The sequence below is a fragment of the Urocampus carinirostris genome, chromosome 5 (genome assembly GCF_059441175.1).
Source record: "Urocampus carinirostris isolate Australia breed hairy pipefish chromosome 5, RoL_Ucar_1.0, whole genome shotgun sequence".
NCBI lineage: Eukaryota > Metazoa > Chordata > Actinopteri > Syngnathiformes > Syngnathidae > Urocampus > Urocampus carinirostris.
Genome location: NC_142353.1, coordinates 32,849,048 through 32,876,674, shown reverse-complemented (window position 1 = coordinate 32,876,674; position 27,627 = coordinate 32,849,048). Strand labels below are relative to the sequence as shown.

Sequence of the window (27,627 nt, the reverse complement as noted above, 5' to 3'; positions counted from 1 at the left end):
AAAGGCTAGATAAAGAAAAACACAGGTGTTAAAAGAAGGACTGTTACAATTTATTTCACTCATCTTGCCCTTTTTGCCTGTCGTCTGTGTCCTCCTGGTAATGTCTTGTGCTACGTGTTTTGCAAAATTTAGCAGTTAACTGCCTTCATCGGGTTCTCCTTTCACTCAAATGAGCTCATAGTGATGATAATTTCATCTATTTTATAAGAAACAGCTTAACTCATTAAAAAGAGTCGGCCCCCAAAGCCTCTTCAGATTGTTTTTGTTTTTTGCTTGTATCTATATATTAAAAATTACTATGTATCATTATGCACAACGTTACTTTTAGGGGACAAGTAAAGCTACAATATAAAAAAGAAAACAATGAAAACCCAAACAACCGAAGGAAAAAATAAAATCAAAGGCAAATAGAGAGAAGAAATAAGATAGATAGATAGATAGATAGATAGATACTTTATTCATCCCCGTAGGGAAATTCACACTTCCAGCAGTCTACCCTGTTGTTTATTAACAGATGAACATGATGCCCTAGGGGTGCTTGTAGCGAAGTGGATGACGTCACGCCAGTCCAAAAATTCAACATCCCTGCGGCAGATGGGAAACTTTTCTTTGTGAAAATCCAGGGATACACCACCTCGTGTTAGCAAGTCCGCCTCCTCTCCGATTCTCCCCGGTTTTCGTGTCTCTGTTTAGCGGCGTTGAAGCCGGATTGCTCCGGGTGGCTACACGTTAGCGTCCGGAATGCGAAACGTGAGCCACGTTTCCGCAAAACACAGCAACTGCGCTCCCTGTGCGCTTCGATGTTTTCCACCAGCACTCGATGATCTTATTTGGTCGTGAGTTCGCATTTACCATGATTACGGATGGTACCGAAGACTTATAACGCCGCTAGCCGCTTCGCTAGCTCCGGCTTTTCCTCCACCATAGGCCCCTTCATCACGCCGGCACGAGAAATCTTCAGGGCAAGGAGTTGAAATTCCTTGAATAAACGCATTTCTTGTGCGTTAAAACCCATGTCCATAGGATAGAAGTAATCCATAGTGTAGTTGTCAAAAACGGGAAGAAAAAACACCGAAGATAGGAGCAGACAATAAAACAACAGGGCAGCTGCTGGAAAAGGCAGCCGCTCGTGGCAGCGCCGCTTTGAAACAATAATAAAGGAAGTTTAATGGGGCGGGAGTAGCTCAGGAGGTAGACCGCTCGTCCTGGGATCAAGTTCGAATCCAGTTCGAATCCCGGCTCGTCCGTGTTACATGTCGAAGTGTCCTTGGGTAAGACACTGAAGCCCTAATACCCCCAATAAGCAGGTTAGCGCCTTACATGGCTGCAAGGCCGCTATTGGGAAATGTGGAGCACATTGCTTTGGGAAGTCATTGACTTGAAAAGCGCTATGTAAATGCAAATTATTTCATTTCATTTCATTAAAAAAAGTAAAAGAAGAATCAAAAGAATACAAGGAAAATGAGAAAAAGGAAGGACAAGCAGGAAAGAAAAAGGAAAAACAGAAAAAATGCTATTAAGAACATTTTAAAAAGCACAGGGAAAAAAGAAAACACAAAGCAGGTCCTCTCACAATATAACCTCCTCCCAGATGCCTACCATGTCATTGGGCTAGCATTTACATTCCTGTTGACCCTTTCCTGTTCTCTGATCCATGTGAGCAGAGCTTCTCTGCTTTAAAATGTGTGAAAACTAGGCTAAGAAGCTCACTGTTTAAGGAACTTTTGGAAGCCTTCATACTGATGTGCATTGAAAAGAAAATTTGACGTTTTAATTCACCCACTTCAAATGTATGTAGTGATGCTACTTCAAAAGGGTTTAGTGTAAAGCCTAACATTCGGTTGGGAAGGCAAATGCAATTTGAATTTCAAATTACTGATACTGTAAACAGGTAAATGTGTTTTCATTTATATTAGAATCTCTACATAACTTTCCTTTGAATTAAAATGGTTAAGTGTTTTCTGTAAACTTATCAATGTATACCTGAATTCATTCCCAATATTATTGCATCATAAAAGCTCGCTGCCGTTTCATTCATTCAAATTCCTCCTCTATAGCAAAGTGGGCCAGCTTTGGGTATAAAACTCCAGGCAATGTTCCCTCTAAGCTGCGTGTGTGCGCAATTGCGCACTACCCACAGCTTTTCCGCGCACGAGTAAATCTTGCTAGCTCACAAAAACGAGGGCTCGAAATTGCAAATTAAAAAGCGAATTAAGTCAAAGTTACAGTGCATGAAGGTAAAAATACACGGGTTCCCCTGACGCTGTGTTCTAAATGCGCTATTTTTAAGTCAATGTCGAAATAGAACGAAGTTGAGTAAAGTCAGTAGAGTTTTCTGAGAACCGGCTTCTTCGGGTCGACTCACTAAAAATAACCGGCTCTTTCGGGTCCCAAACGGCTCTTCAGGTTGTTTTTGCTTCTTTAATCCCTACACGACCAAATATTATGTAAAATTGTGCACAAAATGACTTAAAGGAAGGGGGGGAATAGAAAAAAAAAGAAAGAATACCCAAATGAAATAGTAGTGAAAAGCTGAGAGAGAAAAAACGAAACAAAAGGAGAGAAAAAGAGAAGGAACATTTCTGAAAAAAGCCAGAAGAAAAAAAAAAGACGCAAAAAAAGGAAAAAGGTAATAGAGAACAAAAAAGCAAGAAAAAAAGTAACAGCTAGGAAAAAATAAACACAATGAGATTTTTTTTTTAATTAATCTTTTAAAAAGGAGAAAAAAACAGGGATAAAGAGGAAAAAGTTTGCGTTGCATTCAAATAATTTCCAATTATATCAAGTTAATCTTGTTGCCAACATTGTACTTCCACTAAAAAATGTAATTAAATACAATTCTGTATCGTGCAACAGACTAAATAAGCCCACAAAAATGTTAGTATCATGCAACAAAAGATACCAGGAATAAAAGAAATAGAAATCTTGTGAAATAATTAACAAATGACGTTTGTAGGCCCTGCAACCTTTGCAATCGTACATTAGTCAATGCATTCAAAAGTGAAAAATAATTTTGCATTGCCAGAAACTCAGCAAAATGTAACATGTTGTCAAGTTTTGGACATTGTTTAGAATGATTTAGTTGCCACACTTGGGGCTGCTGTTGCTCACTGTTGTTTCAAGCGTTGCTCACAGACTTTCTGTAGACGCTCAGACCCGTGGAAAATTAGAGGAAACATTGACTCCAGGGCTGAAAAAGGGTCCCACTCCGGACCTTGGTATACTGTACTGTAAAGTTTATAAATGGTCCTTTTTTTGAGGTCGTACAGTCCCCTCAAAAAGTTTATTATATTGTGGCAAAATGACACAATTTTCTCAATTAACAATCCCAATTGAAAGAATCAAATGACCCATACACCACTATAGTTCATACAACAAACATTAAAACCCTATACTTTCCATTTAAATATAAAAGAATGAATCAGAGAACGTTCATGTCGTTGAGCAAAACACAATGGCTGCCAACATAGACACTTGAACTTCAAATGACTTACCTTGCGATGCAGAAACACTTCTTAAATGACAATAGCGTCACTTATAGGCCAATTCTACTATTAATTAACCTTCAATCGTCATGTAAGTACTTTCAGAGTTTAAACAGTTTTTTACTGTTTACTACTAACATCGTTCGTTAACTGCTTAGAATCGGAGGTGAAAGGTCACGTCGAACGAAATGGCCGTCTTTACCAACGGACCCCCCAAAAAGTTTGTTTGTTTTTAAAATCAAACAGACTTTATTTTAATGTCCATGAAACCGAAAGAAATACGTTTAGTCTTTTTGGCTTGCATGTTTAGAAAAAAAAGAAAAAGAAAAAATAACACGACAAGGTCGCAGCTAACTGTAATAGTTCCAAATAGCCGCTAGATAGCGCCATTTATTCTTATCTGAATTCTTTGTTTTGAATTGAAACGAAGTGCTTAGAGACTGGCCTCAGTTGTAATAATAGTGCAACGCTCCATTCATCCATCCATCCATCCATTGTCTGCACCGCTTATCTTCACTAGGGTCGCAGGAGTGCTGGAGCCCATCCCAGCTATCTTTGGCAGTTGGCAGGGGACACCCTGAACTGGTTGTCACAGGGCACAGAGAAGGACAACTCACTCGCTCATTTTCAAAATGGACCAGCCAATTAACCTTAAAATGCATGTTTTTGGAACGTGAAAGGAAACTGGAGTGCCCAGAGGAAATCCACGCAAGCACGGGAAGAACATGCAAACTCCGCACATGTCCCAAGACCTCAGAACTGTGCTAGGGACTCGCTAACCACTCAGCTGCCATGCTGTAGGGCAATGCTTATTAATGGAAAAAGAATAGCTTGTTGTCATAATTGTTGAGTATGTTTAATCCCGAAATTTTACTGTAAAATGCAATTCCAAATTTGAAAAAAACCTGAATACTCTCGTCTCATGTTTATGAGCACTGAAAGAGGATGTTTGTTAGGTAAACAATGAAAATCAAATCCGTTCCGAATTGAATATGCTGTATGAAAACACAGCTGAATCGATCGATTCTGCACCAGTAGCCCAAGCCCTGCAATTGTGTAATCCTACCAAATTTACAGGTGGGGTTTGTCGTTTGAGGATTCCCTAAAAAGTTAAATATTTTCCCTACGAAGTATGTGTTAAAAATACCCAAACGAGTTAAAAGAGCCCTTATTCTTTATTTTTCACTGCGCTATCTGCCTTTATCTTACATTTAGCAGAGCTGTTCGGGGCGGAACACATTAGGTTTGAGGGGGGCTGTGGAGAGAACTTGAGAGTGATGTCATGGCCATCCCAGCAGGTCCATCCATCCATTATCTGCACCGCTTATCCTCAGCAGAGTCGCGGCGGTGCTGGAGCCCATCCCAGCCATGCTCTGGCAGTGGGCAGGGGACACCCTAAACGTGCCAGCCAGTTGCAGGGCACAGTGGAGACAGACAACTCACCCGTTCATGCACACCTAGGGACAATTTGAACCGGCCAATTAACCTGAAATGCATGTTTTTGGAATGTGGGAGGAAATTGGAGTGCCCGGAGGAAACCCACGCAAGCACGGGGCGAACATGAAAACTCCAAACAGAAGGTTCGATCTCATGACCTCAGAACTGTGCCGCACACGCACTAACCACTGCGCCGCCATCCCAGCAGGTTTTTTTATTTTATTTTATTTGTATCAGTCTGTGTAACATGAAAATGGTGAAAGTAGAACGGCTGCTTCTAGTAGTTCAAACATCAAGAAAAATGAAAAAGAATCAAAGGCATCTAAGAAATGCACATGCTTGCACGTGCATCATGAATGAGATGCTGAGGGTGCACTTTAAGTAGGGAAATGGTGGCAGTTACATGTCTGATAGTCTGTATGGCTCCCTTAAGAAAATACAATATAATTAAAAAAAAGTTCCCTTCATACATTTCAATTTAACTTTCTTATAACCCTTTTGTCTTACTTTTGTATATTTCACACAAGTTGAAAACTTGCAGCAGTAGTAGTAAAAACAACTACTTTTCAAAGGTCATTGAGGTAGTTTATTACAACATATGATTTCACAGAGGCATGATCAGAGAATAAAGATAACACACTGCACTTTACAATAAATAGCATAAGTAGCTTACATCAGCTGTCTGTTAAAAATAAATACATAATTCCATATTGTGTATCAGGCTCACAATTTAGCCACAGGCACACTCAACAAACATAATAGCAGTTTTTGTTTGGAGTACATTATGACTCCTGATTTATTCATTCCCAGTAACTCAAACTGGTTTACTAATTGAATAGGACAACACGTGAACATTGACATTTGGTCAAGTAGGAAGATGTTAGGAAAATCGTTCACTGACAACAGCCCTTAAGTACACGTGAACCCGATCAGCTGCCCAAATTTTCTACTGTAAATTTCAGACTATGAGTTGCAGTTTTTTTTCCACGGTCTGGTCAGGTTATTGGAATGTAAAAGGAAGTAATTATATGCGAAGTTTAAAGTGTCTTTAAAAAGTTGAAAATATAAATTTTCTCTATTAAGAATGTGTTAATTCTCAACTGAGTTTAAAGAGCCTTTATAGTTTATCTCCCAATGTGGCCATCTGCTTCTATCTTACTTTTAGCAACGCTGTTCCAGGACTCACAACACATTGGGAGGGATAAAGGGGGAAGGATTTTATGCTCGTTCCCGGGTTGTTTGGTTAGATTAGCCTGAAAATGTCCAAAAAGGCCTCTTAAAAATAGTCCAAACACCAACCCAAACCCTATAAAAGATAAGTCATGTTTATTTGTGACGCCCTTAATCACAAGGAGGCTCAAAGGGCAGCAAAGACCACAAATTATTGCAAAACACAATCATTACATCATCACCTGATCTTAAACCTACGAGGGCAAGGAAAAACTCAAAAACCTCAACATGAAGTGAATAAAGAAACTTTGAGAAGGTGCCGCGTATGAGGTAATCCCCTTTCCAGGATGACCAGGCTACAACAGATGTGGCAATAACAAATAATACACCGATTTTGTCAACATGAAATATAGGTCATTCATAAGCTATAGAAAAGAAGTGTGTTTTAAGCCTAGATTTAAACAGTTCCGCTGAGGTTTCAGATAGAATCTCAGGGTGCAAAGCATTCCACAACATCGAGGCACGAATGGAGAATGCTCTTGAACTGGCTGTTCTAAGGAGAGTTGATTAGTACTTGAAGAATGAGCTGACAGTAGCATACTATGTTGACTTTGAGCCAGGATATGGCGGCCAAGAGTAGACTAACTCTTAGAAGCGAGCATCATTTTTGTGGCCTGGGTTGGCATTTGGACTGTATTTGAAACAGTCCTTTTCTTATTTTCACCATTTTCATTGTAGAATAAAAGAAAATCACTAACATGCACCTAGATTCAATGTCCTACCCCCCATCCCTACTGCCTCCTTCCCTTTAGCTTAAGGCACTCCATGGCCAGAACAGAGGGTAAAAGTAAGATATGTGTGGTGAAAAAAAACATAAAGCCTCTTTAAACTCAGCTCGAAATTGTCAACACATTCTTAATAGACGAAAAAGTTTTTTCTATTTTAAACTTTCTAACGACACCTTACATGGGGATCAAAAAATTCCTCAGAACGCTACCTACAGCAGGGGTCACCTAAGCTCCTGAAGCTGGGAGCTACTTTTTTTGTCACTCACAAAGGGTAACTATTTTGATAAGTATTTCTAAAATAACATGTTCTGTTATTACTATGTTACAGGGTTCGTACAGCCTTTTTGGCCAATTGCAAGCACTTTTTAAGGACTTTTAAAGTAAATTAACAATGTTTCCAGTCCATTAAAAAAGAAATACTTGCAGAGCCACATTATTTTTTTGATCGAAAATACCACACGGAAACACTACGCTTTATAGGCAAATGACTTAGAAACTCATGCCAGCTGCCATTTGTCATGAGGGAAGAAATACAATGACATCGCAAAGCCACAAGAGAGCAGTGGCAGTGTCATTTTTCAGCCGACTTGAGAAACATGGCAAAAATTTCAAACATTTACAGGCACTTCACCCAAAAATTCAAGCACTTTTTAATCCCTGAAAACACAACATTAAAATTCAAGGATTTCCATGATTTCAAGCACCTGTACGAACCCTGTATAGGATTACCAGGTTAGAAGTAGCCTCTAACCATTAATACACCATGCCAGTTATCCACTTTCTTAGAAAATCACATTGACCCATTACTGTCGAGTTATTTTCAGGACTGGTCCGTGGAGCTACCCTAGTGTTCTTGGTGACCCTTATCAATTGTTTTTTTCAGGCACCGTTTCCTGTTTTGCGGCCTTTTTCTAAAACACTATAAATGCTACAATATATTTCCAACGCACTTAAGTAATCTTGAAAAAGACGAATTTAAAGCGATAGGACGACAATTAGATCCAAATAAAACAAATTCTATATGGAAAAAAATAACTTCTATTATGAGGCCTAGGTGCGTTGCCTGATGCCCATGACTGGTTGATCCTGAAAACAAATCTCTGACATGACTTTTACAAGAAATGCAAGATACGAGGGTAACTTTGGTGCCGATCTATCCTATAACTTTCGTGGGGATTATTCACAACTATAGCAAAATGAATAAATAAATAAATAAAGCTTGCAGTTGGAGATTTAAATTTGGTGTAAGAGCAACTCTTACCAAATTCACTCATAGTTCCAGAGTTTGTTTTTTTCCCCATATTCCGTTGTTTTTTCCCCCCAATAACATTGTTTCAAATATTTTAGTCAGTTTTCTCAATGTTTTGTGGGAAGTGCAAAATACTTTCCTTTTTTGCTTTTTAATTAGCGTTAGTATTAGTTGGTTTATGATATATTGTGTTATTTTTACAGGTTATTAAGTATGGATGGACTAAAATTGTCATACAATTGTGAGGTCTTCATTGACTTGAAAAGCACTATATAAATGCAGACAATTTACCTTTCCAGCTTTTGATATGAATTTACAACAATATCGTAGTAAAACCAGACTTTATGTATAAAATGATATGATAAAATGGACAGTTAAGACATGTATAGAGATGCTTAGTATGTTTCTTATATGCAAAAAGTTCTTGCATCTTCAGTTACTTCTCATTCTTTGCCATTTTATTTGGTCAATTCCTTGGTTTGTTTTTAAATTAAGTGTGATGCTCAATAAAGAATAATATTGACCAATCAAGACTTGTTTTAAAACATGTGGCACCTGATTAGTTAGACAGTCTTTTCCATTGATGAAGTTATTTTTGCTCTAATTAAAATGTGTTTCTCCCTGTTACTTTTACACCAAATGTTCTGTCTAACTGCAACTCAGTTTGACTAAACTACAAATGTATTGTTTACAGGTAAAATTTACAAATATAGTAGCATGCAACATAAACCCTTAATTGGGCCAGACAAGAGAGTTCCTCTCCCCAGATGAGGGCAAATACAGCATGTTGCCTTCATGGACCCTCAAAACATGGTTCCTCAGCACTGGTAGGCTACTGAATCCGTACCCGCACATGGTGCAGGAGTACGGCTTTTCCCCCGTGTGGACTCTCAAATGAACCCTGAGAGAAGAACTCTGGCAGAATCTCTTCCCACAGGTTTTACAGAAATACGGTTTTTCGCCCGTGTGACACCGCATGTGTATCTGCAACCCTTGCATTCGCCGGAATGTCTTTCGACACCTGCTGCAGGAGTACGGCTTCTCGGCCGAATGGGTGATCATGTGCTGCGCCAGGTAACGCTTGAAGCCGAATCCCTTTCCGCAGAGGTGACAGACAAAAGGTTTGGCTTGCGCGTACGCGTCAGAGTCGGTGTGAAAGGCGCCGCTGGAAAATGGCTGCTCAAAAAGTGGCACCTGAGAGCTGATGGCAGCCATTGCGTTCTCCAAGCTGTCTTCCTGGTCGAGATGTTCCGTCTTGATAGTCCTATCGGACGTAGAAGCCACGTTCTCGCTTAGGTAATCCTGATTACTTTCTGGACAAAAGTCACGGAAAACAATTTGACTATCGCTGCTCGGATCAGAAGTTTCAAAATCGACGTTTTCTGCAGCGCTGGTGCCGTCTTTGTCCACCCTGCTGTCTTTCTGGTCACAGTTCAAAACCAATGGCCAGACTGCACAGTTGGAGAAATTATCCTCTTGTTTCACTGTAATGTGTAAAGACTCTTGCATCTCAGGATCTGCATGGGTGACGTTCCTCTGGGTACAGGACCCTCTCTCTGGAAGCTCTGAGGAAACAAAACAAAACAAAACAAACAAATGTTTCATTGTAGATCGGTGCATTTTATGCATCTCATTACAACTTCGTACTGTAAATTCCGGACTTTTGTCGCAAGCGTTCAACTTTTCGGCTTATGCAACAAGGCTAATTTATGCATTTTTGCTAACAGTCACCAGTGGCTCCCGAACAGTAAAGGTAAGGTTGAGACAGGTAGAATAAATGTATCGAGGAAGACACAAGCTTAATGTAACTTCGCTCTTAGTGCTTGAGTAAAACTATCATTAACAGAACCTCATCGTGGAAAAAATGTCAATCGAAAGGTAAGGACTAATTACAATATTGGCGAAAAGAACGGATAACAAGCAACGTCAAATGAACGTATTTCTATTTATTTATATAAAAATGAACATTATAAGAGCTAACCATTTGATAATGCTTCGTAAATTGTAAATGTATACAGATTAATCAAACCTGAAGTCGTTGCACTTAGTGAGTGTCCTGCAGGTTTACACACGACGTCGAGAAGCCTGCGCTGACGATCCAGCTCTTCCTCGTAGGCGACTAATGTTTTCTCAAAAACGCCAAATATTTCCTCAGCTGCAGCCGTCAGTCGTTCATTTACAAACGTCTTCAAATGATGGAATTTGGTTGGGATTGACCGTGTCACCGACATTGCAAACGAGTAAGTTATTTTTCGCGTTTGAGAAATAAGGTTGCTAACGCTTCGATTTGTTTCACTTCCGGTAGGTGTTACGCTGCTTGGTCCGATGGTCTTTTTCATACAGTGCTTTGCAAAAAGACCATTCCCCCCTTCACTTCTTAGAACTTTTCAACACGTTGCCTGAAGCACGTAAAAGTATGCGTTGAATTAATATTTTTATTTTATTATGGTTTAAGTTTCGATATATCATGTGTTTTATCCGTCACAAAAAATATTTTAATAACTTTTGACTTCATAACTGTACTTCCGACGTGTGTCACGCCGTGTCACTTCCGACGACGAGTAAGAAAACTGTTCTCAAATAAAGTACCCTTTATTCATGGAAACTACAGTCTTATCCAAAGTCATCGATTTTTGCACCACAGTCTTTTGGGGGATACATGCTTTCGTTTCTAAATGTCTCATTGATTTAACAATATTTTAGCAATACACTTTTAACAATAAAAGTTCCACGTCGTTGTTTACAGGCGGATCTATATGAAGACGGTATTTCCGGTGCGGATATTTGATCGTAAACAGTTTCCTTTTTCCGATGACAACAATACGATTATATTGCAAAACTGCCAACAAAATTGTGTCCACTCAATCGTTAGTTGCTTGTTATTAGACTAGATGGGTGCCCATTATTGTGCAATTTGTAGGCAAACGACGTTTAATGGAAAAGGGCACATCTTCGGGAAACATCACCAAAGCAGACTTAGGCTCGTGTTGATAAAATTCATTGAAAAGGTGAGCACCGTAAATAACACGTTAATTTGAGCTGAGAACCAAAGAGGTCTCATAGCATATATTGTATATATGTAGATATCTTCAGTAACACTAAAATACAAAAATACTGCTACTTAAACTTTACAACAGAAATACTACCAAAATTATACTAGGGAAATACCAAAAAATACTACAGAAGAAATGCAAGAAAATACTACAAAAATACAACTAAAGTAATACTACATAAATACTACAGGTATACTTCAAAGGTTCCACGATGGAAATACTTCAAAAATACAACTGCAGAAATACTACAAAAATAAAACTTACATTAATACTATAGCAATACTACAAATATAAGACTGTAGGAATATAACCACCTTAATACTACAGATATACTGCAAAAATGTGTACTATAGAAATTACGACAAAAATACTACTGCAGAAAAACTATGATGCGGTGCCGGAAATGAAATCGACTCTGACGCTGTGTTGTTTACATTTTTGTTTTGTTTTAAAAAAAAATATATCATTTTATTTTATCATATTTTAGCCTATTCCGTCCTTTATTGAGGAAAAGAGAGTTTTAAAAAATATATCATTTCGAGGGGTGCTTTGGGTTCTATTTTGGAGGGTTATGCCCATTATCACAATTGAAGAAAATTAGTGTTTAAAACTCCTGATAGTGTTCTGTTAAAGTAAAAGAAGCCAATATCTAATTCAATGTAAAAAAATATATAAGTATCAACCTGTTTACTGGGCTGTTTCCTCAACTGTTCCTCTGTTTTGCAGGTGAAGGAAGCTCGGCGAACACTCAAAAATCCAGATGTACAAAAGTTTGATTACACGCAACACAATAAAACCTTCTGGTGTTACTGCTGTGGCCGGGAGTTGGAACGAAATGTTTGTGACGGAAAAATTACTGTGGTTCACGGAGGATTGTTGGAGCACATGGCCACGTGGGTGAAATTGATCATCATTTATATGAAAATAAATATGTAAAATGCCTCGATAAGGGGCTGATAACTCACCCGACCTTTCACATGAATCGGATTTCAGGCCAGAACACAAGAAGAATACCCACAAGTTCTGGTGGGAAAACAAAGCAGATCCCAAATTGAAGGACAAAGTCCTCATCACGCAGGAAGAGACTGACAGGTGATGCCGGTGAAGTCATTTTGGAAACAGTGGGGTGGATTTGCCAAATTAATTTGCCAAACACATTGTTTTTAGGTTTAAAGTCGAGGTGGCCAAAGTGTTGGAAACATTTGCGGAAAGGGAAGATGGATTCATTTCAGAGGTATTACCACATTTTATTTAATGGTTATTTCATTTCATCATTGTAACATGATTTTATTAGATTTTTTATTTTAATTAATGTATTTGTTTTTATTTTTCTTTCTTTAAAGTCTTATTACATGTTTACCCTGAAGTCAAGTCATGTTTATTTGTGACGCCCTTAATCACATAAGTCTCAAAGGGCTGCACAGACCACAGAATGTCAACGCCTAATGTGTAGCTTTCTTTTTCAGTACTATGCTTTATCATTTAGCCTGCTTTGTAATGTTATAGAGCATATTATTTTATTAAACGTTTATTTTTCAGTTTCAAAACAATAATAGTTATTTATACAAGCCTTAAACATACCTATATAAACCCTAAACATACATGAAGTGCCATGTCTTATCTCATTCAATACAATGTTTCACAACATTGAAAATAAAGACAATTCAAGTAAACTATTTAGATTAAAATACAGGCTCACTTAACTCGTTCCATATTAGAATTTGCATGGGGAAGTTCATTTTGTGACCGCACCTGGAGTAAAAATCGAAAGGCTGCCAACTCAGGTGGAGGAAAACAGGTGACTATTTCTGCTATTGTATAGACAACCCTAGAAAAAAATTACAATATTAAGTCGCTGCGTTCTGTGATTCAGGGTCCCAATGCTTGACAAATTGTGGTTCATGCCTGCAATCTTTTTTGGGCCTTTTCAGTAGCTTCTCCCGCTAGTTGCTAAAATGAGCTGCTTACACTAGCCCTGACCAACTCCCGCTATTCGCTCTTTTCAGCTGCTCCCAGTGTAGGGGTTTTCTTCCACGCATGAAACAGTACTGGTTCCTATGGTTACCAATAGCAGGAGAAGCTTCGTAATCTGACGCAGATACACAGCACCTGTATCATCTGGTCGCTGTTGTTATTCGCTGTAAATGCATAATCTTCCGAGATGAGCCAGACCTCAGTGCATGGACAATAAATATATAAGGACTGAAAGACAAAATACATAAGGTTTAACCTTGACTGACTTGAAGTCCATTTTTGCAATTATTCATCTTACAATTAATTGAATACGTCTGTATTGTTCCAACCACAATGCTTTTCTGTTTGTTTGCAGCAAGCCGAGTTGATCCGGGTCCAAGAGAAACAACGCCAAGAGCTCCTCCAGTCCCTTTTAGAGGTTTGTTTCCAAGGATGCAGTGCCGGTATCCATAAAAGAGGCCTTGGAATTTATGTTGTTATTTTGGACTGTAAAACACAAATGTATCCATTTGTTTGTTTTAATTTAAAATCACAAGGAAAAATAATTCTGCACCAGGAAGGCAATTGTTTGACACTCATTTATAAGAGGCTTGATTAGAATTCAGACTTTCCTTTGTGAACCGCTGTTGACTTTTCCTGAATCAAAATCAGCATAACGCAGAGCCAGAGACGACCAACACACCAAACGGAAGAAAGACGATACCAGGGGACCATGTCAGGTAACATCGTATCTTCAAATACAGTCAGTCTTTTAATGCTCGTTGCATGCACGTACAAATTACGTACATTTTTGTTATTTTGTACTTTTAATTAAAGAGAGAGCATTTAAAAGTAAAAATCTGGGAGCTTGGATTGATCTCGGGTTCTTATGTTCAAAATTGCGTTGTGCTGTGATTTATACGTTATTGCATTTGGGAGCCAACCACATACTATACACAAAACATGCTATGTACATTATATGGACATATAGAAATCTTTGACATCAAGTGTATTTCAATGCATTTCATGGGATATTGATATTTTTCTTTTTCGTGCCGTGGAGAAGTTAACATTTTTGTTGAGTGTTCACACCACTCCACCAGCTGGAGGTGCCCTAGCCCAAATGATACTGGTTTGCAGGCAAAATTGACTGATTAGGTTTTTTTGGCAAACTATTTTCCAAAAAATTGTCATGAATTGGAAAAAAACGCCATCCCTTTTGACTAATTAAAAGTTCTAATTAGGCCTAATGAAATATTGACCTGGAAAATCAATGCATATGTACACACAGTTGCATTCTATCCATAGTGTCGGGAAAAAGAAAAAAAACTAGACTGCATATATGAATGGATAGGTCTTATGCCCGGGGCGGGGGCTGAAAGGGTAGCATGTCAGCGGTACTGTTCTGAGGCCATGGGATCAAATCCAGCTACCATCCTTCCTGTGCGGAGTTTGCATGTACTCCCAGTGCTAGGGTGGGTTTCCTCCCACATTCCAAAAACATGCATGTCAGGTTAATTGACCGGTCCAAATTGTCCCTAGGTTTGAATGAGCAAGTCAATTGTCTGTCCCTGTGTCCCCTGCGACTGGCTGGCATTCAGTTCAATGTGTGCCCAGCCCTCTGCCTGAAGACAGATGGGATGGGCTCCAGCAGCCCAGCAACCCTACTGAGGATAAGCGGTGCAGATAATGGATGGATGGAGGTCTGAATGCCACCGAACATTTTGAGTAGTTGGAAGTAAAAAAAATAAACATAAAAGACTGAATTATCACACTTCAAGTTCATGTCCAAGTAATAAACACTGACGGGAACTGTGCAAGGTTTTTGGGAAACTTGTAAAAAAAAAAATTGGTGTATATATATACAGTGGTCAGCGCGTGTGCGGCACTGTCCTGAGGTCAGGAGATCGAACCTTCGTGTGTGGAGTTTGCATGTTCTCCCCGTGATTGCGTGGGTTTCCTCCGGGCACTCCGGATTCCTCCCACATTCCAAAAACATGAATGTCAGGTTAAATGGCCGGTTCAAATTGCCCCTAGTTGTGAATGAGCGAGCAAATTGTCTGTCCCTGTGTGCCTGCGACTGGCTGGTAAGCAGTTGAGGGTGTTCCCTGCCCACTGCCCTAAAAAAATGCATGCTACGAGGGTAAATAAGGTTTGCGCTCATTTTGTTACCTCACTGCAGCTTCCGAGGATCAACGCGGGGATTAGACCAGCAGAAGGGGGCGAGCCTCGCTGACAAAATGGTCGACACGCAGCAGCAGGGTCTGACTTTCATTGGTCACCAGGTAGATCAAATAACAGCAAGTTCTCTCAAAGGTGTCGCATTCACTGGTGTTTCCCTTTTGTAGGATTCTTCATACAGCGGAAACGTGCACAATGGTACAGTAAAAACAGACACTGTTTTAAAGGTGGGGTGCGTTTTTTGAGGGGTTTATAAAGTTGAAAGTAGACTACTTTCTCTCTTAAATATGCGATAACAATGCTCAACTGAGTTCAAAGAGACTTTATCAAAAAAGAAATCCGCCGCGCTTATCTGCTTTTGTCTTTTATCACTGCTGTTTCAGGACTTCAGAACACATTAGGAAATTGGAAAGGGGCTGGGGTTGGCGGGGTTTGGGTTGGTGCGGTTGATTGAATTCTCGTTTATGGGTTGTTTTGTTAGTGTAACCAGAAAATGATAAAGTAAGAAAAGACCTGTTTGAAATACAGTCCAAGTGCCAACCCAAACCCCAGAAAAATGAACAAAAAAAAGGTCATTAGTTCCTGAGGAATGAGCTGACTGAGGCTGTGACTTTTACCCAGGAGATGGCGGCAGAGGGTAAGAAAATTTCAAGTTGCAGACACCACGTTTATAGGTCAAATATTAAGACGGTTTGATTTTCTTAAAAAAATGTAAACAAAGGCTCTTCAGTACATTTACAATTGTCAGTGTCATACTTGTCTTAACACCAAATATAAAAATAAAAAGTATAATGTAAAGGTATATAAAATCTCCCGTTGGCAATAAAAACGTTGCTTATTTTAAGGGTACTTGTAGTATTGAGATGTTTTAAATGGTTTCTCAATGTTTTGATTATTTTTAGAATAGAATAGAATATACCTTTATTGTCATTGTTACAAATGGGCTAACATATAGATAGATAGATAGATAGATACTTTATTCATCCCCGAAGGGAAATTCACATTTCCAGCAGCATCCCTGAGCTATTTCTTGCTACAAGAGATATTTTCTAGCAGTATTAGAAAAAAAGAATTTCAAGGATCCTTATGATTAACCGTTTGATCCTTATATTAAGGATTTTATTTCTTCAAGAAGCAAGAGGAAATATATTGATAACAAATAATATCCTTAAAATGGGTGACTTTCTACCTTGACAAAGATTTGGGGGGGTAGTATAATGCTTGAAATGTTATGTTTTTAAAAGTATTAATATATATAAAATAATATGGTATTATTTTATGTGCTTGGAACTAAATTGTCTGTTTCTGGAAAGAAAAGACTTATTTTGTTATTAATAATTGAGTTACAGCAACAAACCATAAATATTGCTCTCTTATTAAACTACATCGTTAGACTTTACAAGAGATCAATTAATACACCAGAACGCACAGACCACAGAATTGCAGTTAAATGAATGATTCGTCATTTAACAAAGGGAAAACAAAATTGGGATTCTCTTTTCAATGTAAGTGATTTAGAGAGCGGCTAGATATCTGCACACTAGCATCGGGTATCCTCAGAATGTACCAGGTCTATGCGATGGTGAAAATACCACCGTCCCATAAGTAGCAGTTTCCCACAAATTGTAGCCCCCGGTCATCCGTTTCATCTGTAATCAATCTGACGTTGGTGAGATACAGGTTTGGCAGGGGGAGCTTGTTACATAACCTGGCCTTAGTAGGCTGACCATGCGGTACAACTATTGCAGTTTCTCCCGATGCCTCTTCAGTCTCTTACCGGACTTGATACCAATCCACAAAGCATCCGCTGGTGATCACTATTTCTTTGCGCTCTTCTGACTTACCTCAGTGTCCTATTTAATAGATTTTGTATTTATTTTCAATGTTAAGAGCTGCTAGAATACTGGCTATTTTCGGGTTTCGCAGTTTGTTTTGGTTAACACATTGACTTGGACAGCATACACCAGCCTATCACAGTCATGGTCACCCAACAAACAAAGCGCTCCCTAAACCTGCCCCTGTGGTAGCATTTGCTGTGTGCTGTTTGCTGCAGAACACAATGCAGGATACATTGATTTCAATTATAATTAAGACATTCATTTTAAAACCTGCAAAGCAGTGATAACGGAAGTGCGGAGTAGTGCGGCGTCTCTGTTGTCATGAATGGTCTGACTTAGGCCGCTAACATGACTTTAAGCCAGGGGAAGGCACTAAAGAATAACAGATTTTCAAATTCTTTTTAAGTGTTTCATCATCCTTAATGTTCTTTTTGCGTTCCAGGTGCTCTCCCTCCTTGGCTCCAGGATAATGATCCTCTAGAAGGGACATCCGCATACGTGGCCCCTTCTGAAATTGGCCCATCCGCCCAAGGGTTCCTCAGACAAAGTAGTGGCTTTTTTTTTTTGGCGGTTAGAAAAATGTCTGTTGTCTTGATGGTATGACTGATCGTGTGTATTATTTTCCTTTAGAAGAGCAAGAAAAACTGAAGAAACTCCCACCCAATAGAGTGGGCGCCAACTTTGACCACAGCTCACACACGGATGCCAACTGGTTGCCATCTTTCGGTCGCGTTTGGAATAGCGGCAGACGTTGGCAATCCAGGTGAGATTTTAGAACAGGGGTCACTAATGTGTAGTGCTCGCAGGCACCTAGGTAGCCCCTAAGAGATAGCCTGTGGACAGGTTCTGAAAATACATCAACAGTGGTAGGTCTTTGTGATGTTCTAGGAATTTCGATTTTTAGCTAGATAGATAGAAATTTTTTTCATCCCCGCAGGGATATTCACACTTCCAGCTGTATCCTTGTGTTGAAAATAAAACAATGATAAAGTAAAAGGAATATAATACATAAATACTCAGTGTAACGCTTTCATATAGAGTATTTAAATAGTGCTACATAAAATACACACTGTAAGCTAGCATGATTAAACACAGTGTCTTATTATATGATCAGTTCTTACATAAAATTAGCCTATAATTTGTAAATTTTAATCCCTCAATCTCAAAGGTTTTAGTGCAGGGGCTGGGAACATATGGCACGTAAGTCAAATATGGCTCTTTTTATGAACACACCTGGCTCAGAGATGAATAAAATAGCCACAGCAATCTTCTCCTTGACTAAATAAAGTTTTTGCTATGCCAAAGCAACACATGAAGCAATTTGTTCAGTCCAAAAAAAAAAGGGAAAGTTTCAACTTGGGTCTACCCTCACGCTGATTCACCAACAGACCGTTTTGGCGGTATCCTTTATATGGAATCTCATTAACACATTCAATGTTTTTCTCAAATTGGCCAATTTGGGGCATCTTTACTCCTTTTAAAGAACCACAGATGGGCGGATCTCTGCACACACCCTTTAATGCATTTGTATCCTTCACATTTGCAGTATATAAAATAACTCGCACTTGGTTATGAAACAATCACGAAAAAAGTAAACCTCAACAATCTTAAATAACTGGACTCAGGTTCTGGCGTTATTATTTCATATATCTTATCAAATCATCAAATGTCACACAGTGAATTACACTTACACTTGCCTTTTTTCTGGAGAGTGGGTTTGGTGGTTTTGTTGATTTTTTTCTTTCGATATGTGGTGTGACTCTCAAAAAAAATCAAAATTTCAGTCCATACGGTTCCTGGCCTGTGCTTTAGTGGTTAACTGAGCCTGTTTTAACCCCCAAGTCTAATGATTCTAATCTGGTAATAACATATTAGCACGGTTACAACATAGTAATAACATAAATTATTAAGTTTAGAAACATAACCCTTTGAGCTAATCAGGAACAAAAAACTAGCTTTCAGCTTCAAAACAGTTGATGACTCCTGTTTTAGAAAGCTGGACTTCATCCAGAAGTCAACTTGACCACATCTTTTTTCTTGTTTTGAACAGGCACCAGTTCAGGAAAGAGGAAGGCCATAAGAACAAAGCTAAGAGGAAGAGAAAGCAAAGTGCTGATGGGTCAAAGAAAGCAAAAACGGCAGTTGATTAAAATCAGAACTTTGCTTCGAAAGAGTCACAAAAACTGTGTGGAACCGGAAAAAAAAAGGTTGAAAAAGGTATTTTTCCGACACTGCACACACTGAGCTTATCAATGACCTGAAAATGTGGTTGACATTTTTCAGTTGAAAATAGAAATATATATATATATATATATATATATATTGGCCAAAATTAAAATTGAAGCTACCTTACAGTTTGGACCTCATTTGATCGTTTTTTTGTGGGTGTTAAGGAGGTTGACCTTCACAGCACAACTTTGGATTTTTAATTCCGTTTTTCATGGATGCTCATTCAAGAGAATTGCATAGAATTACATTAATTTTGAAATTATTTACAATAATTATTCCTCTCTAACATGTGAAAAACACTTACAACCGTTTTTGTGGGGATAATAAACATTATTGTTCGCCCCAAAAATGAATTTTTACTGATTGGAGGTTTTTTTGTACCACTAAGGGCAGTCAATTTTACACACTGTCCGTTTAACAAGACTAGCACCATGTACAAGTTTAAAAAGGCTGCTGTTCCACCATAAGGCAGAGGGGGCAGCGGCAAGTAGAAAGTGACACTACAGATGCTGCCCTACTCACGGACGATTGTAAGTTGAATTTGTTCGTAAGTTGCTTTAGTGCTATATTTTGTAGGGAATGTCTGCTTAAGTCTTATAAAGGTATTGTGCATGGTACACAGTACATGGATTGTTTTGTACTGAATAATAACGGTTTAATAAAATAATATGCTCTATAAAGACAAAGTGAAGTTTAACTTACTTTTGGAAGATGGGCTTTAAGAGTTAGGCAACTTCCTCCTCTGTGGTAAAGTTGACAAAAAAAAGAGATCAAACCATTTTCCCAACCGCATCAAGCTGGCTTATTCTAAGTTCATTTCAATAGAAACTGCTCACCTCTTCCTTACACATTACACCAACCATACTGAAAGGATGCAAACGATAAAAATGTCAAAGTTCTTAGCGCGCTGGAAATACAGTACATGTAGTATGTTTACAGACGAACTAGGAAGTAGAAGCCGAATTTCTTCTTTGGGGTGGATGCTGGGTGAGCTCTTACTGCACCACACGCCGGTAGCGGCGGAAAGAAGCACAACAGTAATGTCCTGTACTCGGAAAAAGGTGCACACAATACAAAATCTAACTTACAGCAATGTCTGGATATCTTTTGACATCCCGAAAAAAATATTCATATCTACCGTTTTCCGTTAGTCGAATGGCTGTAAGTAGGGGAGCGTCTGTACTTGGCAATATTGAAAACATGGGATTTTAAAATCTTTTTGCATCCCATTTATTTTCTAAGAAATTCCTGCATTGCAGTTGCACGCTTGAATGTGTAAAATTTTATTTCATTCCATAAAATATATTGTATCCATTATGTGATGCTTACTCTTTATATAAACATCTATAAACCATGTACACTTATTTCCTTCAAGTGAAGATAATAAATAATTTGGAGTTCTCAGGTGTCCCCAAGAGAACTTTCTGCTGCATGCACTCTCCTCTTGTGGATGCCCAAATTGCTGTTAGCACGAAATCTCTTCCCGCAGACGTTGCACGCGTACGGTTTCTCTCCCGTGTGCACCATCGCGTGCCTTTTAAGCACCGACAGGTCGCTGAAACTCCGGCCGCACGTGTTGCAGTGGAACGGTTTCTCACCCGTGTGCACCATAACGTGTCTCTTGAGGATGGAGAGCTGCGTGAAGCTCTTCCCGCACGTGGCGCAAGGGTACGGTTTCTCTCCCGTGTGCGTTCTGCCGTGCGCGATCACTTCGTGCGTGTTCCGGAATTGCTTCCCGCACGTCTCGCAGGCGTACGGCCTCGCGTCCGTGTGGATCATGGAGTGTCGTTTCAAATTGGACGTTTGGTTGAATCCTTTCCCGCACGTCTTGCAGGAGAAAGGCTTGGCTCCCGTGTGGGTCATCATGTGTCTTTTCAGCTTGCAACTGAAACCAAACTCTTTCCCGCAGTAGACGCAACTAAACGTTTTTTTGCTCATTTCGCTGCATACATTTAAAGCCTCCGGCGGACTTCCTCCGGGATTCGAAAGCGGGACGCCGCCCTTTCTTTTGTTACTGTCATCGGTGACTGGTATGGTTGAGAACATTTTCCGATTTTCACACTCCTGACTGGTGCCGGGTTCGTCTTTGATCTGCGGAGGTTCAGATAGTTCTTGGTTTGCGAGGGAATTTTGCTCTTGCCAATGTTGCTGGTCACTAAGAAACTGTGGGTCCTCATTTATATATTGTATGTCTAAAAAGCAAAAGGAGAGGATTTGTATTAAACGGACTGCTTAAAAATCGATGTCACATGTGGTGTCTCAGTCAAAGCTGGAGGCATAAGGCTTGCGCTGGTCAGAGAAGATGTGAGGAGAACGCTATCATTACTAGTTGTTGTGTGTTTGTGTGCAATAACGTTCGGGTTGTAAATTGAAGTTTAACAGAATCCCAGATGACACTCCTGATCAAGACTTGTGGTTAAATGCATTAAAGCGAAAAGATTGGACCGAGGCACTCGTCAAAAATGCTCGGGTTTGCAGTGCACACTTCTATTAGGAAAGAAAAAATAAACATTTATGATTGTAGGTATCGAGTCCATATTCCTTATTATATCAAAATAGTCTTAGCTTCAGCTAACTGTTAGCGTGTAGCTTAAATCCCATCAAGAGACGCTTCTAAAAAAACAAAAAAAAACCTAATGCATGATTAAATGTATCTAATAAAAGGCTTGGATTGTGTGCCAAATGTTTGTAATGCATGCTTTTTATTTTCGAGCAGCCGCACACAGTGTTTACCAAGTTAACCTTTACTATTGCTCAAGTCCAAACACACAACATGACAACAACTAGCAGCAACGACAGCTTTCTTTTCCTCAGTCTTCTGACCAGCGCAGGTCTTTTTTGCATCCAATTTCAGCTATGTCGTCATGGTAACGTAGGTTATTAAACCGTAACGTCAAAGCCATCCGTTTTGATGATATAAAACTAAACTTTTAGCATGTACGCTTTTCGACATATATATCTCGCCCTTGCTTTGCCTCCTGGCTAATTCCCGCCTACCAGATACGTCTGAATGTTTACTAACTAATCATAGGATCTTCAAGAAAAACACACGTATTCAAAAAGTAATGGGGAAGAAATGATTTTTCATGTTTAGCATGGAATCTTTAACTGGTACATCTCAACAGTTGAGTGAATGCAGTTTTACACCTCAACCAGCTCACCACGCAACACAAACTGAAATGGGAGCTATGAAAAAAAGTATAATTTTCGCTTTGTCATATTGGTTTGAAATAAATTTAAAAAAAACTACAAAATACAATGTCTAGCAGTGCATGGGCATTAAGATTAGACCACATCAGATTTCTTATTTTTAATTTCGGGGTCAGTTTGCATTGCCGCCAACCGTGACATACTTGTATCATGTTAATTAATAAGTGACATACGGTCAGTTTACATAATGAACACACATATAATCTATATTACACATTTTTTGCAATATCGATATGTCAGTGTTATGGGGCTCATGATTATTGCTTGTATATATTTTCTGAATATAGCATGAGTGAAAAAAAAAAAAATCAGTTTTTGGTAGAAAAATAACTTATCATGCGTCCGTGCAATTGGCGTATTAGGTTGTTGAATGGGGTAAACGGTGGGGATTTCATTTTCTTTATTGTACATTCAGTGTTTTATAGAGTACTTTGAGTTGCAATTCTTTGTCTGAAAGGTGGTATACAATTTGATTTTGATTGATTAATGTAACAGAGAAAAATCAAAAGTATACCCACAGTACACTGCATCCCCGCTTTAAACATTTTTACTGAACAGTTGGGAATAAGATATTTTCTACCCCTCTTTATGGCATTTTACCCACTATAAGACATCAAATTATTTTGCGTGCCCAAAAAGTTTGCAGATACCTGTTTGCTATTGGTTGGCGTCATATAAAATGCTGGTCTGCTATTGGTTTGCGTCACGGCATTATAAAAAGGCCAACATACTATTGGTAGAACTACTTCCCACAATACCTTTCTCTTTCTTCATTCAGTTCAGAACTTGGTGTGCTTCGTAAAGACTTTGCAAGTTAATGATCCAATACTTTATTTTAGCAATGTATCCCAAAACTTGCAGTGACGCAAAAGGCATAAAAAAAGGCATCCATCTAGCTGTTAAATGCATTGCATTAGCAGTAAGGTGCTAGTTATTATTTCTTTGCAACATCATTAACCTTGAAACTAAGATGGGCTGGACAAGTGTCAATTTATTGTTATTTTTACTGAATATATTTGATTTATTTAGACTCTCATTTAGAAATATTGTCAGCATTCACCTACACGAATTAAGAATTTATTTTCAATGCAAACTGCTCTTGAATCTTTGTTCATTTTACTTTGTTTTTAGTTTAATTAAAGAATATAAATGAAATCCTCAACGCATTATAAAAAAAACTAGATGTTTTGCATTTTTCATGACTGGTAGAACGTTTTGACTTGATTGTCTTTTAAGGAGTTCTTTGTACGCACCTAAATGTATATCATGCCTGGAGACCCCATCCAGCAAGTGTTCTGTTTCATCCTGTTGTACACACGAGCCTTCCTCTTGCTTATGAAGAAGCTCCTTAGTGCAAATCTGGTCATCATCCTCTTGTTGAACCCCTGAAAGCACCACATTCAGAAAAGAAAAACAAGTCAATAAAAAGTCTTCTATAAATATGCCATCCTGGTCAGTAAGAGTTGCTAGCGAATGCTAATTTATACCAGAAACTACTAAAAATCAGAGGAATGATGCAAACATGTGGGAGTCATAACAAAGCCAAAGTCGAGTGCATGCTGGTTGTGTGGCAGGAGACAGGAGAACCCTGCACATTCCACAACACAGCCCAGAAAACAATTGGGTGCTCTCTGTCCAGTCTGGAGGACATTGATTGCTCTTTCTACCACAGCAGAGTCGACTTAACTAATTCCATGCCATGGTGTATAAATATGTTTTCAGAAGCATTGTCGCTAAGTGCCAAAACATAGAAATATGTTTTACATTTTGTATTTTAAAAGTCAATTACAAAGGCTTTGGTGCTGCTTATCAGTGAGTATCAAGCCTCTGGGAGTTATTTCAGTATGATTAGCACATTCGCCAAACATTTAAAAGGTCCGCGGTTCGAGACCTGGTAGAAACGTATATCGGCCTGGAGAGGAATAGGCGCCACCAGTCTGTACTTGCCCAAGACAAATAACAGGGAATGGTGCACCCATGACTCTCGTGGTTAAAGGATCCAGCCATCCAACCCAAGCCAACCAGACAAATCAACTTCAGATGGCAGGAGTAGCTTTGATTAGATCCTCTTTGACCTGCTGCCTTGCGGCACACTACCTCATACAGATGTAAAATTGTATTCATGCCTATGCTCACTTTGCACAATGTTGACTATTTTTTGCACTTAACGCATATTGCACTAATACGATCCCAAAACTGTATGTAACATCCTACATGCCCACATTTCTTGTGTAAATATTGTGTAAATGATAACCTTATCTTCTTTGTTCCTTTATATTGTGTAAATGATAACCTTATCTTCTTTGTTCCTTTATATTGTGTAAATTATAACCTTATCTTCGTTCCTTTCTTTTTTGTTTTTTTATCCTCACTGTCAAATGTGAAACTGGAGTGCCACGGCCAATTTCGTTGTCACAATATGTTCAACCCATTTTGTAACAATGACAATAAAGGTATATTCTATTTTATTCTTAGTTCACATATCAAGGAAGCTTACAAAAATCAAAAACCATTATTTGCAACGGGAATTGAAGCTGAGCCGTGATGCGACAGCGACATGACGCACGAAAAGGCACCAGATCCTCATCTAACATTATATTATTTTTTGTTATTTGTGTTTCCAGTTTATCTCTGAGTGCCAATTCGAATCTCGTTGAAAACAAAATACACGTTATAATTAATTGCTATCAAGAACATGTAAAAAACAATTACTATCAAGGCAATTTTATTGCAATACTACATTTTTATTTTCTTTATTATTTCAATATTTGTAAAATATGTATATACATATCTTGATCTTTTAGTTTTACATTTGTGTTGTTTTCTTTTGATGCTCAATTTCATGGCCAGGGAACTATAGACGGAAATCACCGTTATGTCTATGTGTTATATTTTTAATCGCGTTTCACGTTTTTATTACAATTGACCCTTTTTGAATAAATAAACGAATGAATCTTTCGTAGTGATACAAACACGAATAAAGGGTTAAACGCGCGTACCGGTCCTGCGTAACTTTATTGAAGGACTGTGAAGCTTGTCCACCAGCCGACATTGACGCCGAAGCTCCTGCTGGTAATCGAAGAGGGTTCTTTCGAAAACACCAAATATTTCTTCAGCGGCAGCAGTGAGTCGCTCGTTTACAAAATGTTTCAAATGTAGAAAAGTCGCCATAGTGGCTTTAATACTTAAAGCGGACGTCGGAGAATAGCCGGGAATATTTGTTTATTTCCGCTCGGCGTCTCTTCAAACAACTTCCGGTGGTGTGGCCATAATCTTCCGGTTTCGATTTAAGTATGTCAAAAATTTTAAAGGGGCAGTGTGTAATATTTGATCACTGGATCAATTATACTTAACCTTGTTGGAGCTACCGATCCCCACTAGTTTAGCATGAGCATTTAGCAAACCCTTCTTTTGTTTGAAGTAAAATAGTTTTATTGTTTTAAATTCAAGAAATATAGGTTTTATACTTGTGCAGAACAAAGCCAACATAGTGCATGAACGACAGATCGGCAAATCAGTGTGACTTCTGCTGTTGCCTTTGAAAGGAAAATTTAATATGCATGGCTTCACCTTGACAAGTGCTTCTCTCTTGTCATTTTCACGGAAAAGTCTGTTCCTTTAGTTGTGTTTATGCCCAGGACCCTTGAAAATAATTGAATTGAATTCTCCCGGTTGTCATTTATAACTGTTGTGAAAACAATGTATGCAACAAATTTAGACATGGCACTCCAGGGTAAACATGTAAAGGATTTAAAGGTGGGTTGCGTCATTTGAGATGTTCTAAAAAGTTGATTGTAGAATATTTTCTCTGTTAAGTATGTATTAAGAATGTCCAAATGTCTTCAAAAAGCTTTTATATTTTAACCTCTTTACCGTTTCCAGTTTTCCCCATCTGTGGATAATGGCTCTGACAGTGGTTCGCCGGAGCCCTACAGCCTTAGAAATTGCTTTGTGACCTTTCCGGACTGATAGATTTCAATCAATTTTTTTGTAATTATTTCTAAAATGTATTTGGATCGTGACATGTCAACAGTCTTGTTGAGATTTGGTAGCCTACTTCACTTTGTCTACGGAATTAAATTTAAACATGGGATAAGGGGTTTGTGTCCTTAAAATGTTTAGAATTAAATATTTTCTCTATTAAGTATGTGTTAACAATTTCCCACTGAGCTTAAAGTGCCTTTATCTGTTTTTTTCACCACATCTTTCTGCTTTTATCTTACTTTTATCATCGATGTTCTGGCCACAGAGCGCATTAGGCTGGAGGAAAGGAGCCGGGGGGAATGGGGGGAGGAGAGTGTTTTCACGTGCATGCTGGAGGTTTTCTTTTATTTTGGGATACAAATAATGAAAGTAAGAAATGGCTGTTTCAACAACAGTCCAAATGTGAATCCAAACCCCCCAAAAGATGAAATAGGGGCACATCTATGAGAGACATGTATGCGCAATCGACAACAAAAAGCTTGACAGAGGCTGCAATGATGATTTTGACCAGGAGATGGCATCAGCAAGTAGAATATTTGTAAATTACGGACACCACCTTTAAGTGATTTTGTGGTTCAACACAGGAAGTGGCAATCCATTTTGGGTCTGGCCTGTGGTTAGTCACAGTTACTTTGTAATTTAACAATGCAGGCAATTACCATTTCACATAGGGCCAGAAAGGCCTTGTACTGTAAATAAGTGGCAATTGCTTGTTCCAGTTTCCTGGGTACGAGAATCTCACCAATTTCAGACACATATCAGATATTTCTTACACAATTGTCAAAAAAGGGAAAGTTTGAAAAGTTATATAGAATATTTGTCCGGCCATTTTCGCAGCGGAGGCTCCACCCAACCCAGGGGTGTCAAACTCATTTTAACTCGGGGGCCACACGATAGAACAAACATTCTGTCGGGGACCGGACTAGTAGATTAAAGAGAAAGAGATCGAGAGATAAAGAAATAAGAGAAAGAGGGAGGGAAAAGAAAAGAGAGGGCGGGACAAAGAAAGAAGAAGTGAGAGAGTGAGAGAGCGTGAGAAACAAAAGATAA

General features: G+C 38.8%; 3 protein-coding genes and 1 long non-coding RNA gene across 4 annotated transcripts in view; 1 reads left to right on the top strand and 3 right to left on the bottom strand.

Moving 5' to 3' along the window:
- LOC148366070 (uncharacterized) overlaps positions 1 to 3,640 on the bottom strand; it is a 114,594-nt gene extending 110,954 nt beyond the window's left edge. The window contains exon 1 of the long non-coding RNA XR_015850432.1: positions 3,495 to 3,640. This is a non-coding gene — a long non-coding RNA (uncharacterized LOC148366070). The remainder of the gene's footprint in view (positions 1 to 3,494) is intronic.
- Positions 3,641 to 5,300: 1,660 nt separating this feature from the next.
- Positions 5,301 to 10,454, bottom strand: LOC148366069 (uncharacterized). Its single transcript, XM_088336474.1, has 2 exons — positions 10,159 to 10,454; positions 5,301 to 9,694 (listed from the first exon to the last, which is right to left on the bottom strand). The coding sequence occupies exons 1-2, from the start codon at positions 10,358 to 10,360 to the stop codon at positions 8,862 to 8,864; spliced, it is 1,035 nt and encodes a 344-aa protein (XP_088192600.1). The 5' UTR covers positions 10,361 to 10,454; the 3' UTR covers positions 5,301 to 8,861.
- A 444-nt stretch (positions 10,455 to 10,898) lies between these two features.
- cenatac (centrosomal AT-AC splicing factor) lies at positions 10,899 to 20,713 on the top strand. Its single transcript, XM_088336473.1, has 11 exons — positions 10,899 to 11,137; positions 11,909 to 12,075; positions 12,176 to 12,274; positions 12,350 to 12,416; positions 13,512 to 13,574; positions 13,808 to 13,875; positions 15,318 to 15,420; positions 15,484 to 15,514; positions 17,597 to 17,701; positions 17,785 to 17,917; positions 19,205 to 20,713. Exons 1-11 carry the CDS (start codon positions 11,021 to 11,023, stop codon positions 19,302 to 19,304), a joined length of 1,053 nt encoding a protein of 350 aa, XP_088192599.1. The 5' UTR covers positions 10,899 to 11,020; the 3' UTR covers positions 19,305 to 20,713.
- On the bottom strand, positions 19,490 to 25,865 carry LOC148366067 (uncharacterized). The gene is made up of 3 exons (XM_088336472.1): positions 25,593 to 25,865; positions 23,847 to 23,978; positions 19,490 to 21,575 (listed from the first exon to the last, which is right to left on the bottom strand). The coding sequence occupies exons 1-3, from the start codon at positions 25,762 to 25,764 to the stop codon at positions 20,785 to 20,787; spliced, it is 1,095 nt and encodes a 364-aa protein (XP_088192598.1). The 5' UTR covers positions 25,765 to 25,865; the 3' UTR covers positions 19,490 to 20,784.
- Between the last annotated feature and the right edge of the window lie 1,762 nt (positions 25,866 to 27,627).

Coding starts and splice junctions, on each gene's coding strand:
- LOC148366069 (XM_088336474.1), bottom strand. CDS start 10,360: ATGTCGGTGACACGGTCAATCCCAACCAAATTCCATCATTTGAAGACG. Junction 9,695..10,158: donor ACTAAGTGCAACGACTTCAG/GTTTGATTAATC, acceptor TTGTTTCCTCAG/AGCTTCCAGAGAGAGGGTCC.
- cenatac (XM_088336473.1), top strand. CDS start 11,021: ATGGGTGCCCATTATTGTGCAATTTGTAGGCAAACGACGTTTAATGGA. Junction 15,421..15,483: donor TGACTTTCATTGGTCACCAG/GTAGATCAAATA, acceptor TCCCTTTTGTAG/GATTCTTCATACAGCGGAAA. Junction 17,702..17,784: donor CCAAGGGTTCCTCAGACAAA/GTAGTGGCTTTT, acceptor ATTTTCCTTTAG/AAGAGCAAGAAAAACTGAAG.
- LOC148366067 (XM_088336472.1), bottom strand. CDS start 25,764: ATGGCGACTTTTCTACATTTGAAACATTTTGTAAACGAGCGACTCACT. Junction 23,979..25,592: donor AATAAAGTTACGCAGGACCG/GTACGCGCGTTT, acceptor TGGTGCTTTCAG/GGGTTCAACAAGAGGATGAT. Junction 21,576..23,846: donor CAGGCATGATATACATTTAG/GTGCGTACAAAG, acceptor TTTGCTTTTTAG/ACATACAATATATAAATGAG.